The sequence below is a fragment of the Papio anubis genome, chromosome 3 (genome assembly GCF_008728515.1).
Source record: "Papio anubis isolate 15944 chromosome 3, Panubis1.0, whole genome shotgun sequence".
Lineage (NCBI taxonomy): Eukaryota > Metazoa > Chordata > Mammalia > Primates > Cercopithecidae > Papio > Papio anubis.
The window spans coordinates 114,476,851-114,495,174 of record NC_044978.1 but is presented as its reverse complement, the minus strand read 5'-3'; the positions used below and the strand labels follow the sequence as shown (position 1 = coordinate 114,495,174).

At 38.3% G+C, this 18,324-nt stretch overlaps 1 protein-coding gene across 1 annotated transcript; it reads right to left on the bottom strand.

The window, feature by feature from the left end:
* Positions 1 to 609: 609 nt before the first annotated feature.
* ENAM (enamelin) lies at positions 610 to 18,078 on the bottom strand. Its single transcript, XM_021938562.2, has 8 exons — positions 17,901 to 18,078; positions 15,751 to 15,819; positions 15,585 to 15,629; positions 14,780 to 14,821; positions 12,930 to 13,184; positions 11,603 to 11,665; positions 9,664 to 9,717; positions 610 to 5,453 (listed from the first exon to the last, which is right to left on the bottom strand). The coding sequence occupies exons 1-8, from the start codon at positions 17,952 to 17,954 to the stop codon at positions 2,616 to 2,618; spliced, it is 3,420 nt and encodes a 1,139-aa protein (XP_021794254.1). The 5' UTR covers positions 17,955 to 18,078; the 3' UTR covers positions 610 to 2,615.
* Between the last annotated feature and the right edge of the window lie 246 nt (positions 18,079 to 18,324).

The following is an 18,324-nucleotide window of genomic DNA, read 5'->3' as shown; positions in this document are numbered from 1 at the left end:
GGGGACGGATCACTTGAGGTCAGGGGTTTGAGACCAGCCTGACCAACATGGTGAAACCCTGTCTCTATTAAAAATACAAAACTTAGCCACGCCTGGTGGCACACATTTGTAATCTCAGCTACTCAGGAGGCTGAGGCACGAGAATTGTTTCAACTCGGGAGGCAGAGTTTGCAGTGAGCCGAGATCATGCCACTGCACTCCAGCCTGGGCAACAGAGCAAGACTCCATCTCACCAAAAAAAAAAAAAAAAAAAAAAAGAAAAAGAAAAAAAAAGAAAACAGTTATTTTCTGGAGAGACATTTTCCCTTCTTTTTACGGTGTGTTTCCAAATTCAAAATATGTTTTCTTTTGGTCACACTATACTTTTTTAGAAAAAAGATTTACCTATGCTCAAGACAGCTCAGAAGGGTCATACTATACTTTTTACATTTTACATTGCAGCGATCTCAGATGGCAGTTTAAGCAGCAGCGTCTCATAAATTCAGATATGTCAACATATCTGCCAAAACAATTATGTGAACCCATACATTTTGGTGAAATATCAAGTGAGTATCTTGTAATGAAAGTACTCATATTGAGATTTCAAAAAAATCATTTGGAAAAATAAACTAGTGAAACAATAACATTTTTATTTTGAAAGGATAATTCTTAAAAGACAGTTTTATACAGAATAAGTTAATGAATTTTTCAATGTGTGGTTAAAATATAAAACTGGCCAGGGGGAGGGGAATGTAAGCACTAGGGGATGGCCTGGATAATCTACCTCTAAGGTCCCTTCTTACACTGAAATTCTATGATGGAAATGTTGCTGAATATATAAAGCTACAGAGTGGTGGCTCATTCAGCATCCCAGATGGTCGCCTTTCAGGAAAAGCAGACTATGGTGTTTTCATGGGAGTTCTGAAAGTCATTAAAAAATCAATTGATACATATTTATTGGGTACCTTCTATGTTCAAGACACTGTGCTAGGTGCTTTAGAAGCTTCAAGGGCAAGATTCCTTTTCTCAGGAAGTTTTCAACATTGTATTTCCCCAAATGTTTGAGATCTTCTTATGAAGTCTGCCCCTGAACATTTATCCCAAGAAATCTCTTAAAGTTATAAGGTATGCTTTTAGGCAATTCTGAGAATGTTTCCTGCTCTAGGCAAGGGATATCCAGATAATAGGCCAACATGTTATTAATAAGAATAATAATCACGGATTTATTATAAGCAAGATATATAGAAATATCCAGTTTTCAAAATAATTTACACAATTTATTCAAGATACCAAGAAAGAGTGTCTGTAAATAATTCTGCATGGACTTGAAGAATGTTTAGTAGTAGCACATACTGGTAGAATCACTTATGTTGAACTAGTAAAACAAAACAAAACAAAACAAAAAAAACCACAACTAAACATTGAGTTTTTATTTAAGAGAGTGTTTCCCAAAATGTCTTCTACAGATCCTGCGGATTATAACTTGGTGGTGTATGGCAAGTCCTAGTCCTTTTTCCTGGATGTGCAGTCTCAGAGCGGCAGTTTCTTCAGTTCCTCATTCTCCACCTTCCTAAGCCTTTTCCCTAGGCTGCTAGTCCTGGGTATCCTATCTTCCCTTCTCCTTAAATACGTCTCTCTAACTGAACTGTGTCTACTTGGTAGAGACCCTAAGATAACTAAAAAAAAGTAGCTATCAGTGTCTACCATTTCCAAAATAAATTCTATAATGATGGTTAAGCTGGGTCAATAAAAAATTAGGGTACGATTTAGAGAGTGGATACAAAAAGGAAGAGAGTGACATGCAGTCAAGATGAAAATGGTGTAGCAGGGAAAAAGATAAACTGAAGGGAAGAAAGGAGTCAGAGAGGAGAGGGATTAGTTGACAAATGGTACATTGGGAGACAAAACAGGTAGGTGGGAAGAGAGGAAGACATAATGGAGGAAGTAGACATAAAGAAAAGACTAGTAATGGTTAAAATAGCGAGCTTAATATGTAAGAAGTGATACATAGGAGAAAAAGATGAGGAATAGAAAGCTAAATACAAAGTTTGAGGGAGAGAGAAAAGAAGGAAGAAAGCTAAGAAAAGGAAATGATAAAGGTAAAGAGAGTGGCAGTGGAAGAAAAAAATGCTTGAAGAGAATATTGAGTAGGAAAAAACCTGACAAGATCAACACAAGAAAAAAATGTACAGTGCATTAGGACTATACTGATTTGTGGATCTCCATGTGTAGAATGGAAAGTTAATCTGCCTTTCAGTCTTGAAAAACCAATTTTGCAAGAATGGAACTTTGAGAGCAAAAGGAGAAGTCATCAGGCAAAAGGAAACTAACTCAGACAAGTAACTTCCAAGTTTCAAGGCAGGGATGGTCATGACCTTCTTGCTTTTTTAAGGTCTGCACTAATTTGTGAAAGTGCTAGATCTGGTGATCCCCAGAGGCCCCATCTCAGCTCCACCTGGGTTGCTACTCCTAGCTCCACCTGGATTGCTACTCCTATTGCTGAGAGGGGAGAAAACTTAAGGATCACCAAGACAGTCAGATACTTAATTAAGTCTTGGGGAAAAAATTTTGGAAACCATTGGTATAGAATGTCAGTGATTTCTCTTCCCCCCAAGAATGCTTGGTTGAGATAACCCTTAGGCCTGAAGTAGTAAGCAGTCTTGTACCTGGTCTTCTGCATTGGTCCCTCTTTGAAGGAATTCAAATGGACTGTGTTCACCTGCATCAAGTGGGTCTGCATTTGTACTCTTAAATTGTTCCCCAGTAGCTAACTCAACCAATGTGTTAGGATTTTCAGTAGGCATAATTGAATCCCCATCAAATGGGCTTTGCCTTCCATTGCTAGATGGAGTTCCAGTGCTGGAAGAGTGATGCTTTGCTAATTTGGAGCCAAAGCATGGCAAATGCAGGATGTTAGATGGTCTTTGTTGCTGTCTCTCACTCTCATTTTCTTGGACTTGACTTTGGATGCCTTCTGGATTGGAGCCTTCATCAGGTGTACCAATAACAAGCTGCTCAGGAGTAAGGTCAACAGTTCTTTCATTGAGCTGGTTGTCTTCAAAAATTTGTTCCAGAATGTTGTTCCCATCTCCTCCAAGATCATTTTTGAGACAAGGTGTATTCTTTGCTTGAAGGGAACCGACTTCAGGAAATGGCATAATTCCCTTTTGGCCCAGTTGATTATTTATAGAACATGGTGTGTTCCTCCTCAGAGTGGACACATCATCTCTAAAAGGGTTTTCATTTTCCATCTTCTCTGAGCTGTTTCTTTGGCCTGGTAGGGTGCTTGTTGGGGAGATGATATGTCTTGTGTGCTTGCTATGACTACCTTCTGTATACAGAGGACTGGTGTCTTGGTTCTCCCCAGGTGCAAGACCATAGGATGGAGTGTAGTCTTGTAGAGCTAGTGGATTGTCCTTGGGCCCTGTGGAGCTACCAGTACAGCAAGAGCCTCTCCGGCTTAGGTGAAATAAATGTGCCTCTTTTTGACCTGATGGGTAACTTTGTGGGATGAAGTCAGGGAAAGATGAATGTTCTCTCTCTGGAGAATTCATCCTAGTCATTTGCATGCCATAGTTCAAATCCTCACCTTCATGCCACATTGGATTTTTCTGAAGCCCAACTGGGGTGTTACTGGAATAGGGCTGGTTACCTTTCTGGTCTGGTGGCCTAGCTGGGGCTTTTTGTAAATGTGTTGCCTGATCCCAGATATTTCTGTTAAAATATGGCCTTCTTTCTTTCTGACCTTGGGCTTGTATCCTGTGGTCCCAGGAATTCCATGAAGGAAATAGATTGCTTTCTTCTGGTCTAACGGCATTATTAACATAGTAACCCCTGCTCTCTGTAGGTGGTGACATAGTAGGAGCTGTATTATATGATGGAAAATTCTCATCCGGGTTCCATGGGTAGAATTCACTATAATAAAAATCCTCCCTTGGTTTTGATGGATTGTCTAAAGAATAGGGAGGATATTCCTTTGGCTGATTTGAGGCATATTGTTCACCTTCATAGTGCCTAACTGTTGGGCCCCCTTTGAAGCTCAACTCTTCACCCCATCTATTTTGTCCAGGAAAGACTTCATCTCCAGTTGGATCAATTGGGTCTTCTTCATTATAAGGGACTGTCTCCTTGTGGTCTGGGGTATTTATGGGGTAGAGTGAACTTTCTTTTTGCCCCATAGTATTGGGAGAATCATCTCTCTCATCCCATATGTTGCTTCTACGGTATGGTGAGTTTTCCCTGGGATCATAGGGGTTATATTCAGGGTAGAAAACCCTTCCTCTAGAACCATGGGAAGGATGGGGTAAATGTTCTTCTTGCCTCCCAGGATGTTCCTTAAAAGGTGGAGAGATTTCTTGGTGGTCCCAAGTATTTCTTCCAGCAGGAAAATGTTCTTTTGCAGAAGGGATTTCCTCAGGGTGTACAGCAGGCTGATATGCGCTGTGCTTTAATTCTGGCTGATTAGTTTCTGATTCATATGGGATCCTTCTTGGCGCTAAAACCATCCCTTTGGGCAAAATCTGGCTTTGGGTTTGTCCATCAGAATTTGGTACTTTTCTGGAATCTTCTCTTGGGTAATAGGAGTTTTCATGTTGATCAACAGAATTAAAATTTGGGACTGGTGTATAACCCTCAGAGTGAGGCAGTTTATAATTTGATTTATTAACTTCATACTGTTGAGAGTTTCTCCCGGGGCTGGTTGGATTCTTTGTAGGAACTATTATTTGTTCTTTTGGACCCAGGTGCTTCTCCCTTGGATTTTGGATTTTTTCATTGTGAACAACAGGGCCATGTTTGGGACCAACTGGGGCAACATTAGTTCCCATAGGGTGTTTATTTGGCCCCTGAGGCTTTCTTCTGAGATTTGCTGGATTTCCTGCATAATTGGGATAATTGCCTCTTGAAGTAGAAAGGTAAACTTTGTGATAAACTGGATTTCCTGGACGAACTACTTGTTTACCTTCCCAAGCGAAGGAGTTCCACTGAGGACCCCTTTGAACTTGTCGATTTCTGTAAAAAGGCCCATTCTGTCTGTGCCCCATGGCAGTACCAGTGGGATACCACCGTCTTCCTGAAGGAAAATTTCTTATATTAGGATTTGGATGATTTTCACGAATATTTGGCTGACTTGGTCTCCATGGGATTTGACTTCCTGGCCCTCCCTGGCCTGAAGTGTTGACTGCAGGGAGTGGGACAATCCCATTTTGAGCTGGAGGGTTGTTCCCAGTGTTCGGTCCTGGGATACTGTTTCCTGTGGGGCTGGTGTCATTTCCGCCCTGACTCCCTTTAGGATTTGATTGGGTAGAATTCGTCTCAGTAACTGTTGAATTAGCTGTGGGTTCTGTGCCTGGACTTTCTGCTTTAGGAGGATCTTCTTCTTTGGGTTTTTCAAAATCTTGTTCAAACATTTCTTCTGAATAATAAGGAGGGCGACCCCCAAAGCCATGATATCCAAAATATCCAAAGTAAGGATTCTGTAGGAAAGAAAATGGAAATCAGTATTACCCTTTGTTTCCCACCATGGTGTTGCTTGGAATTTTTTAGTATAACAGGGAAATCTTATCAGTCACATGTTTCTTTTAACATCATTAGCTTTACTTTCTTTCTTGAAATTTGATTCCTCCTTGGTTTCCATGACCATACTTTTTCTGGTTCTCTCTTCTGGTATTTTTTTCTGACCACTGCTCAGCTTTCTCTTTTTAGGTCTTATACATCTGAGGGTTTTTGTTTTGTTTTTAATGATTTCATCTTCCATCTTCCTAATTTTTCTGTTTTCTTTTTACATATCTCTTTTAAGATTTCTATTGCTCCTGTAATGCCAGCACTTTGGAAGGCCGAGGCAGGCGGATCACGAGGTCAAGAGATTGAGACCATCCTGGCCAACATGGTGAAACCCCATCTCTACTAAAAATACAAAAATTAGCTGGGTGTGGTGGTGCGCGTGCCTGAGGTCCCAGTTACTCAGGAGGGTGAGGCAGGATAATCGCCTGAACCCAGGAGGTGGAGGTTGCAATGAGCCCAGATAGTGCCACTGCATTCCAGCCTGGTGACAGAGCAAGACTCTGTCTCAAAAACAAAACAAAAAAAAAAATAAATAAAAGAAGAAGAATTCTATTGCATCAGCCCATGCTTTCAATAGGCATACATGCTAACAACTCCCAAAGGCATAATTCTAACCCACAACACTCCCACCCAAGGTTGAGGCAGCAAAACATCTCCACTAAAGATTTCATGAGTACCTCCAACTGAATGCACCCAGAACTGGGCTCATCTCCTGCCAAATCTCCTCCTCCAATGTTCTGTATTTGAGCAACATTCACCACTATCTGTACAGTTTCTCAAGTTTCTGCTCTCTCTTAGTACTCCAGACTATTAATAACCAGGTCCTATAAAATCTAAGCTTTCATCCTTGTTCCCACTTCCTTAATCCACAGTACCCCTGAACTGTTAGAATAGTTTTCTTACTGGCTACTCTGGATGCAGTCTTACTTTCCTTTAATCTTGCTTCTGCATTGCCATCAGAGTAGTAGAGGCTGAGAGTAGGTGTATGGAAATTTGCCCCTTTCCTCTTTAAATTTGTATTTAAAGTTCTCCTTTACAAAATAAACTCTAAATCCCTTAGCATAACATACAAAGCAGTACAACATGCTGCTAAAGAGTGGGGCTCTAGGCAGATGTGCATTAAAATCCCCATTCCACCAGTATTAGTAGTATGATTGTGGGTTAACCTTGGTTTATTCATTTGTAATATGGGGATGATAATAAAATAACGTCTACCTCATAGGTTGTCATGAGGGTCAAATGGGACAAAATGAGTACAGCTCAGTGCCGGCTACTTAGTGCCTAATAAGTGTTATATATTATATAATAATATAATTTTTAATAATAATCTGGGCTATAAATATTACTTTCAGCCTCATTTCCTCCCCTTGCACTTTATGCAGTTGCAAATCGCAACTACTCTGAATTCTCTGTGTTCTCTATTCTTTTTATGTTTCAGTGCCTTTGCACACAGCTCATTCATATTGAAACTTCTTCCACCGACACATTTATTCCCCTGGCAAACTTGACTCGTCCTTCAGAGCTTAGTTTGATTTCTACCTTCTGTGTCTTGACTTCCATGGGCAGAATTAGGTCCTATTCCTAGGAGCCCACAGCAGTACAGGTTTCTGTCATCACAATCATCCCACTGAATTTCAGTTGCCTATTTTCCTGGGATTCTTCCATTTAATTCTCTCATGTGAAGATTTGGAATGAAAACATTATGTTTCTCATCCTTGTTTTCCAGTACCGAGGAGTGGAGAATGTTCTTAATAAATTTTCATTTAATGAATGATTTAATCATCATGAATTCTGTCAGTCAGTATGTTTGTTAGACATTTGTGTGGCATTTAAATCGTTTGATTTTTCTTTTAAAACAAATGAAATATAAAGAAAAAGTATTTTAATCCCCATTTGTTGATGGAGATGAGACAGACAGGTGAAGAAGTAACAAGATCATGTAGGAAATCAGGTAGTACCCTCAAGTGGTAGAATACAGACATCTTAGTTTTTGAGATAGGGTTTCTCTTTGTCGCCCAGGTGGATCGCAGTGGCAAGATCAGGGTTCACTGCAGCCTTGACTTCCCAGGCTAAAGTGATTCTCCCACTTCAGCCTCCTGAGTAGCTGGGACCACAGGTGCATGCCACCATATTTGCCTAACATTTATTTTAGTCTCCCTATGTTGCCCAGGCTGGTCTTGAAATCCTGGGCTTAAGTGATCCTCCTGTCTCAACCTCCCAAAGTGTTGGGATTACGGTGTGAGCCATTGTGCCTATCTAAATTCAGATTTCTTTACTTTTTTGTTTTTTGAGACTGAGTCTCGCTCTGTCACCCAGGCTAGAGTGCAACGCTGAGATCTTAGCTCACTGCAACCTCCCCGTCCTGGGTTCCAGCGATTCTTCTGCCTCAGGCTCCACAGTAGCTGGGATTACAGGCCAGCACCACCACACCCGGCTAATTTTTGTATTCTTAGTAGATTTCACCATGTTGGCCAGGCTGGTCTCAAACTCCTTACCTCAAGTGATCCACCCGCCTCAGCCTCCCAAAGTGCTGGGATTATAGGTGTGAGCCACCTGTGCCTGGCCTGAATACAGGCTTCTTAAAGCCTATGATAACTGCCTGGATCTTTCGGCTTCCTTTCTTATCTTACGCATATGAAAATTTGAAGTGCCAGTTTCTAGGTTGCATAGAATTATCTGAATCATTTTTATTTGGGGTTATTTCATGATACATTTGAGAGCGCCTTATACCATTACTGACACAGTCATCTTCAATGTTATTTTATGAACAAGCGCCTTATACCATTACCGACACAGTCATCTTCAATGTTATTTTATGAACAAGCGCCTTATACCATTACTGACACAGTCATCTTCAATGTTATTTTAAGAATAATCTCTGCCAGGTGCGGTGGCTCATGCCTGTAATCCCAGCACTTTGGGAGGCTGAGGTGGCTGGATCACCTCAGATACCAGTCTGGTCAACATGGTGAAATCCCATCTTTACAAAAATACAAAAATTAGCCAGGCGTGATGGCACATACCTGTAATCTCAGCTACTCGGGAGGCTGATGTATGAGAATTGAATTGCTTGAACCCAGAAGGTGGAGGTTGCAGTGAACTGAGATTGTGCCACTGCACTCCAGCCTGGGTGACAGAGCGAGACTCTGTCTTACAAAAAAAAAAAAAAAAAGAAAAGAAAAGAAAAGAAAGAAAGACAAGAAAGTGGCAGTCATTGCAGGGACTGAGCAGAGGAGCGACAAGATTAGACTATTGTTTTCACAGGGTCACTCTGGCTGCTATGCTAACAATAGATTGTGAGAGATGAAAAGACTTACTTACAAAATGTATATATACATAATCTTAAAGCTTAAAGGGACCTCTTAGAGCAAGTAATGCCAACCTCTCTTTTGTTTGAGACAGTCTCGCTCTGTCACCCAGGCTGGAGTGCAGTGGTGCTATGACTCACTGCAACCTCCACCCCCCAGGCTCAAGTGATGTCCCACCTGTCTCCAAAAAAAAAAAAAAAAAAGAAAAGAACAGTCTGTCCCCCACCCCCCAGTAAAGCTATTAAGTTACCACAGTTCACTGAAGACATATCACATATACAGGGAAAAAACAGTAAGTTCCAGGGGGGTGGGGTGCTATGTCACAATCACTAAAATGACTTTTTAGATGATATAGTGCTGGAATATTAAGAGTATATCACTCTGTGATATACATTTGGTTCTTCTCCTAGTGTGGTATAGTAAAAAGGCCATTGAACAGAGTAACAGAAGACTTGGGTGCTGGGTTCAGTTTATCCATAACTTAAAAGTGAAATTGAGTAGTAACTGATCTTTTCTTGGCTTCAATTTATTTGTATTAATATAATCAGGAAGTTAGATATCACTTAATTTCCTCTTGAGGATAACATTCTAAGAAACTCTTACTTTTTTTCTCTTTTTATCACTGTCTGGAGTCCAGCATCAATCTTTGGACCGCTAGCTTGATTTGTTTCACTTTTTTATTTTCTAAAAATCACGGAAGCTTGAGCTACAAGTTCATGTGTTGGATTTTAACTTTTTTATTAGATGTGGATAAAAAAGCAGTGGTGAATAGATTGTAATTTCTAGTGGAGAATATAGTTTTACTTGTACTTACCCCGCCTTCTTCATTGCTGGCTGGTGGGCGTCCATAACCTGGTGGCGGTAACCTCTGAGAAGTGAAAAACACAGTGAACACAGGAGAAAACCACTTTCGATGCTGCCATTTGTAAGACTCAGGGTGTCTAAAAATAGCTCAAGTCAGTGATCGAGCTCAGTTAGTACTCTGAGCTTTTAGCTTTTGAATTATTAGCTCTCACAGTCCAGCTGCTAAGAATTATGATCTAACAGTGAACACTGGTAAATACAAAGGCTTCAGCTGGATCCCAGATTATCCTACTTAAAATACTCTGTATGGCTGCATCTCCTGGCAATCCTCCTTACCACCTCTAACACTCAAAACATACCCTCCACAACCCCCAACAAACACACACCATGCACACACATACAGAGAGAGGGTGAGAGAGAGAAATTTGAGTGCTGTTAGAATCCAAGCATCCATATTAGAGCATCTAATAATAGAGATTAAGTAACAATGTTGTTTTTAGAATGTGGCTTCATGTTTAGGGAGACAAACTGCAAACTGACAATCCTTGGATTATTACTATGATATTTTTATTTGACTAAAGTTAATTCTCCTAATCAAATTTGGAGGCCGAGTTTCTGCCTCTCAAGTTTTATGTAGATGAGATTAATAGTTACTTCAGCATTACAATCATGTTTATCTGTTTTTAAAATCTTTACTTTATACTGCCTTAATTTCCTTAGTTCAGCATAGGTAGTAAAAGAAAGTCACTCTTTCAAGGAAGAAAAATGTAACGAACTCTTACTCTTTAAAATGAATTGTTCCTCATTGATAAAAAGCCTTCCTGGTTATAGAGTTGTAGACAAGGAAAACCTATGTCATAGCTGAATGAACAGTCAACAAATATTTCCTGTTATTTTGTTTGTTTAGCAGTAACTCGTCGTTAATATTTCTTTAGTTCAAAAAGTTTATTTTGCCATTCATATTTTTAATGCCTATGATGCAATTTCAGTGTTATCTTTTATTTTAATGATTTTAAACGTTTAAGATTCTTTGAGGCTTTTTGTAAATAATATTTTGCAAGTTTTTTTTTTTTTTTGAGACGGGGTCTCGCTCTGTCACCTAGGCTGGAGTGCAATGGCACGATCTCAGCTCACTGAAACCTCTGCTTCCTGGGCTCAAGTGAGCCTTCTCCCTCAGCCTCCAAATATCTGGGATTACAGGTACCTGCCATCACACCCAGTTAATTTTTGTATTTTTAGTAGAGACGAGGTTTCACCTTGTTGGTCAGGCTGGTCTTGAACTCCTGACCTCAGGTGATCCGCCTGCCTGGGCTTCCCAAAGTGCTGGGATTACAAGCATGCACCACCATGCCTGGCACATTTTTGTATTTTTTGTAGAGACAGGGTTTCACCATGTTGGCCAGGCTGGTTTTGAACTCCTGACCTCAAGTGATCACCCACCTTGGCCTCCCAGAGTGCTGGGATTACAGGCGTGAGCCACCGTGACCAGCCCCAAGATGCTTTATAATGATATATCTGTGGCTAGAAACAGTAAGATAGGATGAAAATGTCTTAGTCTAATTATAGCTCACCCTATGGTTTTCAAACTCCATTTTGTCCTGTGTCCCAATTTCCCCATTACATTAAATGAAGATAATTTTTTTTTTAATTTCTTAAGGATGTGGGGAAATAGTAATGAAGTAGCACAACCTTTTAATGTTAATTTATTAGCTAAGTTATTTGTATCTGTTTGGTGATTTAGGTTGTATTTATGTCACTAATTTGAGTATGAAATTCAAAAAATTCTCTGTTCCTTTTCTGCATGATTACTGATGCACTGGTTTTGTTTCATACCATCTACTGATTGGTATATGGTATTCCATTAGAATGTATGAATTTATATTAATTTAAACTATAACATACTAATATTATTTTTCACTTATAGTGTAAAGAAAAAAACAATTTATCACCTGTGGAATTTGCCATGGTGGTGGTTGATAGAGGAATAGCCCATTTCCAAATGGTGGGAATGCCTAGAGAGAAAGAAAGAATCAGAGTGATGTGGTATTGAGAAGAATACATTAAAAAAATGAAGCAAACCAACTAAATACAATTGAAACTTGGCAGTCTACATTTCACTTTGCATTAAACTGTGTGTTTTTTATAGGGCAAAGATGATAATGATAATAACAATTAGTATTATTGGACACACGTTCCAGGCTCTGTGCTGAGCATTTTATATTGTTAAACTCATTTCATTCTCATATAACCATAGAAGATATAAACTATTACTATTCCCATTTGACTTAAGAACATGAAGTTCAGAGAAGTTTGATCACTTGCCCAAAATCTCATAGTTCGTAAATGATTGAAGCCAGGATTCCAATCCAGGAGTGTCTTTTCATTCAATTTTGTGTTCCCTACATCTGTAATAGTGTCTGATAATAAGTGTTAACTGACCAAAAGCCAGTGTTTTCTTTTTAGTTTTTGAGACAGAGTCTTTCTCTGCTGCCCAGGCTGGAGTGCAGTGGCATGATCTTGCCTCACTGCAACCTCTGCCTCCTGGGTTCAAGCGATTCTCCTGCCTTAGCCTCCTGAATAGCTGGGATTACAGGTGTGTGCCACCAAGCCCAGCTACTTTTTGTATTTTTAGTAGAGACAGGGTTTCACTATGTTGGCCAGGCTGGTCTCGAACTCCTGACCTCAGGTGATCTGCCTACGTTGGCCTCCCAAAATGTTGGGATTACAGATCTGAGCCACTGTGCCTGGCCTAAAAGCCAGTATTTTTGAAGCTCCCCCCACACTGGATGAGCTCTTGAGAAACCATTTGCACATCTTCTTACCTTGTGTCATACTAGTACTGGAAGCAATGTTAATTTAAGAGCAATATTTTAGAGCATCAAAGCATAGATCTGGATGAAACTTGGAAACCATTTGGTTTACTCATGGGGAAACTGAAACCTAGAAAGGTGAAGTAACTTGTTCAATATCATACGACTAATAAGGACTAGGTATAGGACTTGAATCTTTGATTCTCAACTGTTAGATTAGTGCTCATGTTATTACACCATGTTGTCTCTGTAATTTAAAAGGAGCTTTTAAAAGGCAACAGTATTTGGGTAATTTGAACCAAACAAGATTGGAGTTGACTTGCCATGCAGTTTTGGATGCATGTCAAAACAAAAGATGGTACTGCAACATAGCACCTGTATTGAAGTGTGTATATGGGGGTGGCATGGCCCTCCAAATCTCTCCGAGGCCATTTACAGATATGGAATTTTTCTGTGCAAGTCTCACCTGAGGTGGCTGAGCTTCCTCTTCGGGCTGGGCTGGAGTATGCGATGGCTGCTTCAAAGGCCGCTTTTGTGGTGGCTTTTTTGACTGAGTCTGGTTTGGTTTCTGGGTTTCTTGGGTCTGATCAGTCTTGTTATGACGTTTTTGTCCTGAGGGTTTCTGTGGGTGCCATGGTGGTGGCTGAGGCCACATGGGCATCTGGTACTGTGGAAATTGCTGAGGGAGACCGTTTCCAAAGAAGGGCCCCAGGTGTGCCAACTGAAAGGGTAGCAAATAATAGTGAAATCGTAATAGAGTTGAGGTTCAGTCTCTCTCCATCCTCTAATGTCATCGTCCAAAACTCAGTCAAAGAGCTTAAAAGTCCTATGGAACTTGACTTAACTATGGAAGCTTTGAGATCTTTAGTTAGATTTTCCTTACACACAGTCTTACAGAATTAACTTCAGTCTTCTAGAAAGCCAAACAACCAAAACAAACTAAAAGGCAGAACTAGGTGAGAAATCTCAGCTTAAGAATTTGACTGATGAGTTTCTAACTCTGAAACTCTAACTCAGGTCGGAAGTATACAAGTCAAGTTACAGAAAATTTAATGTTGTATTCAGAACCCATGTGATTTGTTATAAGGCTGGATGAAGAAGAGAAAAAACAAAAATAGGATAAAGTAAGTGAGATTGTAAAGCAAAAAATAAAAAACAAGAAAAATAGGAAAAGAGAGGATAAAAATTCAGTCTGTGTAAACACATTTATATGGTGTCTGCGTTTCTTGGTTACAGGTGGATCCTCATTAAATCCATTTTTGTTATCAAAATCGCCACAATTACAAGGTTGGGCAGGGAAGCAAAAGTAGTTATAATCTAAAAATGTTAATTTATAAATTTATGATAATTTATAAAAATGCTAATTTCTAAATTTATGATAATTTATGTATGGTCAGTCTTGCAACATCAGTTCTCATCAAAATATTTCCTCCCTGGTTTAACACCTGTCTCTATCCCCAGTCTTCATTAATTAGTTTCTTGCTATCTCTTGGATGATGTACCCATGCTTTGTGGATTGATGAAATTCAAAATTGCAAACAACTAAGTTGGTAAAAATTTCAAAACACAGGCAAAGTCACTAAAACTAAAAACAACGGTATGAAAAAGTTGAGCCAATCAAAAGCTGAGGAAGAGGAAATTTACAATGATTATTTTAATCAAAGAACTTTAAAAGAGAATGACTTGAATAAAAAGGATTACAAAAAAATGGATGTAGTCCTTGATTTTCCCCTCAAAATGGCCCTCATGATCATTTCACGGAAATCAAAAGTGATGTGTAGTGTTATTGTGCTAACATAGAATTTTATCAGAAAAATTCTATGTCAGAAACCACCTGATACTTGATTTATTAGTTTGTTCTGATAATTAGCATACAGTGACAAGAATAACCTATATTTATTTAAAGAACATAAAACTTGCTTTGTAACTGTAATGTTATCTTTCAAGATAATCCAAGTAAAATTTACCCCCCACCAGTACTTACTCTGTTATTTTTATTGTCATTATTTGTGACATCTTATGTGATATTTTCACAGAACTATTTTTTCTTGACTATACATTTGAGACTCAGTCTCAAATAAATAACATTTCTAATTAGTAATTATTTGGATTTACAAGAAAGAACAATAGTAATGAATAAGAAGAAAATTTGGTGTGAGAGGATGGGGCAATACTTTTTCCATCTTGAAACTTTTGTAATGATTGCATTATACTTAAAACATTTGGATTGGTGTCTCTATTGGCTAAGGCAAACTTTATAATGGAGTTATCTAGATAAACAAGAAATCATCAGAAATAACATAAAGAAAAACTTACATGTGGGAGGGTCATAAAGTTGAATTGATTATACCGCATCATCTGCAACCAAAGGAATCCATTAATATGATACAAAGTAAAACTTTTATTAAATCAGTGCACAAATCATAAAAAAATAAGTAAAATTTCTTTTTCAACCTGAGAACTTCCCAGTGTAAAAATTTCCGATTTTAATGCACAACAGTCATATTACCTTTTACTACTTATGCTTGAATTTTAAGTAAGTGTACAATTAAATTTTAAGAAGCTTCTCAGGCACTTTAACTTTTAAGTCAGAATTTTATTTTGAGAAGAATCAATAAAGAATCACAGCAAATAAAAATCTGGTCTACTCTAAAGCTTTTGAATGTTCTGTTCTATCCTTTGAGAGTTCAGGATTTGAGAACATGAGAATTATGTGACAAGATGATTCATCTTTCTGATATGTATTGAATTTGATTAATGATCTGGGCTATGAGTCATGTAAAAGATATTTATATTTTTAAGCATCTACCTTCTAATAACCCTTGATACTATTGGTCACTTTTGCTAGCTAAAAAACTTAGCAAATAAGGTAACATCAACTAGATTTTAACACAAATCCACATTTACTTTGAAAAGGAACATTGAAGTACATAGGTAGGCTGATGGCTGGGGAAATTACTACTTTGCCTCGATTTGAGAGTTTAAGACTTCCAACTCTCCCTCTTTTTACCTCTTTCATAAGAAATATTATATATCAGACAATTTTCCAATGTTCTCCTTTTTAATAAACTTGTGAGATAGGACTCTGGATAACGTCTCCCCTGAGACTGAACATACATACCTCCTCACTTTTACTGCTAAATCCAGGCATTCGGGGCATGTGCATCTGGAAGTAAGAGAATGCCAGTGACAAATGCAGAACATCAGCTGAAATAAGTTCAACAATGTTCCTAAGCTATACAATGATAGAACACAAAGAGAAGAGCTAACATTTAAAAAATACTCACTGGCATAGCAACAGAATTACCAAGAAGCCCTAGAAAGACCAGGAGAATCTTCATTTTTCCTTTTGGTACCTAGAATAAAAAACTGATTTTTATTTTTGGTCTGTGAAATAAGTATGCTTAGGGCACTCTGCACTTACCTAGCTAGCCTACTTGTCTGTCAAGGAGAGTATGGAAATAGATAAGGTCCCTGCTGCCATTTTTATTTTATGTCAAGAAACTATTAGATAGTTATCAGCTGCCAAAAGAGTCAGATTAAAAGGAAATATAAAAGTGTGTGTGTGTGAGAGAGAGAGAGACAGAGAGACAGGGAAACAGAGAGAGAGAGAGAGAAAGAGATTTCATAGCACCAGAATGTGAAAATTGGAAATTAGGAGGTTATCCCCCAAATAGGAATATTGATGGAGTTGAGTTTCTAGTTACTAGTTGATTTGTAAAGGAATAGTGATGTCCAACTACATTCATTGTACCGAATAATCTTAGTTTCAAGGAGGGCGCACTACAAAATCAAAACTTTGTGCTACTTTCTAAGACGTTGTAGATAATATTCTGTTACATAGAGACTAAGTAAACTGGAATATTCAGAATTATTTTTTTTCCTGGCTTCCTCTATTGTTCCTATTGTTATTATTATTATCATCATCATCACTTCCTTTAAAAATCACTTATGTGACCAGGTACGGTGGCTCACACCTTAATCCCAGTATTTTGGGAGGCTGAGGGGCGCGAATCACCTGAGGTCAGGAGCCTGAGACCAGCCCAGCCATCATGGTGAAACCTTGTCTCTACTAAAAATACAAAAATTAGCCAGGCATGGTATCTCACACCTGCAATACCAGCCACACAGGAGGCTGAGGCAGGAGAATCACTTGAACCCAGGAGGCGGAGGTTGCAGTGAGCCGAGATCGTGGCATTGCACTCCAGCCTGAGCAACAGAGGGAGACTCTGTCTCAAAAAAAAAAAAAATTCACTTATGTTCTAAAGTGGTTAGGAAAATAGGAAGAAATAGGAAATAGCCAGAATAGTAAATTTATCTCTTTATTAGATACCTTGATTAAACATATAGACTTATGTATGAAGTTTGGAGATTGTTTTTAACGGGGTTCATTCATTTATCCCACTCTAGTTAATTATGAAAGACTTGTAAAATTAAGTCTTGTATTTACATCTTTGAACAAGGTTTATTCTGAAACACTTACTTGAGTAATTTCTTAAGAAAACTTTCTATTTGCATATACAAGAGAGGAAAATAAAAGATTTTAATCAGAATGATTCATTTTCATTGTATATCAGATATAGCCCATTTCCTAGCATAGTAACCAACATGTAGACACCCAGTTGTTATTCATTCCTTTCGTTCTTTCTTCCTTTTCTGGACATAAAATGCATCTAGCATAATTGGAGCCGATGCTTACCCTTCTGTTTACTTCCTATAGGAGCAACGTAAATGATGCTTTAGCATTTTTATAATGGACATTTTCCTAAATTGTGGGTGTAATGAGTTTTCTTTCATATATTAGAAAAAATGGTAGAATGTAATTAAACAAAGGAAGCAGTGGTATGTAAATACCTTTCCTACTGTTTAAAGATTTTCAGAGTTAGAATATCATAGAGAATGAAAAACAACAGCTGAAACTAGTGTGCTTGGTATAGGATACAACAATATGTGGAAACTAATAAAGAGAATACTGGTGAAAGTTTTCTTTGCTAAATGTTTCTAAGATTATGGCCCAAGATTTAAGGGTGCTTTTGGATGGTTAATTTCTGCCTTGCTTAATCATTCATCTCATCTCTCTAGTAGCTGTCACAGTGATTCTTGACAATATATATAGCCTTTATATTTGCAAATAGAAAACTCATTTTCTCTTCTGTAAAATTAATGTATTATATTGGATGACTGAGATCCCTTCCATCTCTAAAAGTTCATGATTAAAATCTATAATCAATTATTTTTTGAGTTGAAAGTAACACTCATAATGATTGCCACAAAGTACAATGACTTTGTAAGTTCTTCTTCCATTCCATCTGTGAAAGCAGACGCTCTTTAATTCTTCTGATATATTTCAGTAGTGTTTGGCCCTGTCAAGTGTATTTCTGACAGTATCTAGTTTGAGAACCTATATGTATTGGCAAAAATAAATGAAAGTACTCACCAAGTTGTCTAGTTTAGGAAAAGAGGTTCCATGCCTGCACCGAAGCACCAACATTTTTTTTCAGCAAAATTTTTATAAGCCTTTAAGAAAAATACAGCTTTAGCATGAGAAGAAACTAAATTATAGAAATGGAACAAATAAATAAAATGAATAGCAAAGCTTCAGTTCTAAGGCAGCACATGTCATGTTAATTATTTTATCCAGTCATACCTGTATTAGGGGGCCACAAAATCAAGTTTAATCTTCTGTTGCTTTAAAAGTAGGATGAAAGCTAAATCAGAGAGGAAATGACACAGGCACTGTATTTTGAGATACTTCTAGGGCAATGGTGACAAAACTAGACTTCACTATGGGGAAATGTACAAAGTCACAGTATTAAAGGAGGTCTAAGAAGGCTGGAAAAAACTTATAAGAAAAATAAATG

Bases quoted from the DNA above. Each gene is read 5' to 3' on its own strand.
- ENAM (XM_021938562.2), bottom strand. From the start codon at position 17,954: ATGTTGGTGCTTCGGTGCAGGCATGGAACCTCTTTTCCTAAACTAGAC. The intron at 15,820-17,900 runs GTGAGTACTTTC...TTTTTATTCTAG, and splicing joins TTCCTAAACTAGACAACTTG to GTACCAAAAGGAAAAATGAA. The intron at 14,822-15,584 runs GTATGTATGTTC...CTTTGGTTGCAG, and splicing joins TTAGCAGTAAAAGTGAGGAG to ATGATGCGGTATAATCAATT.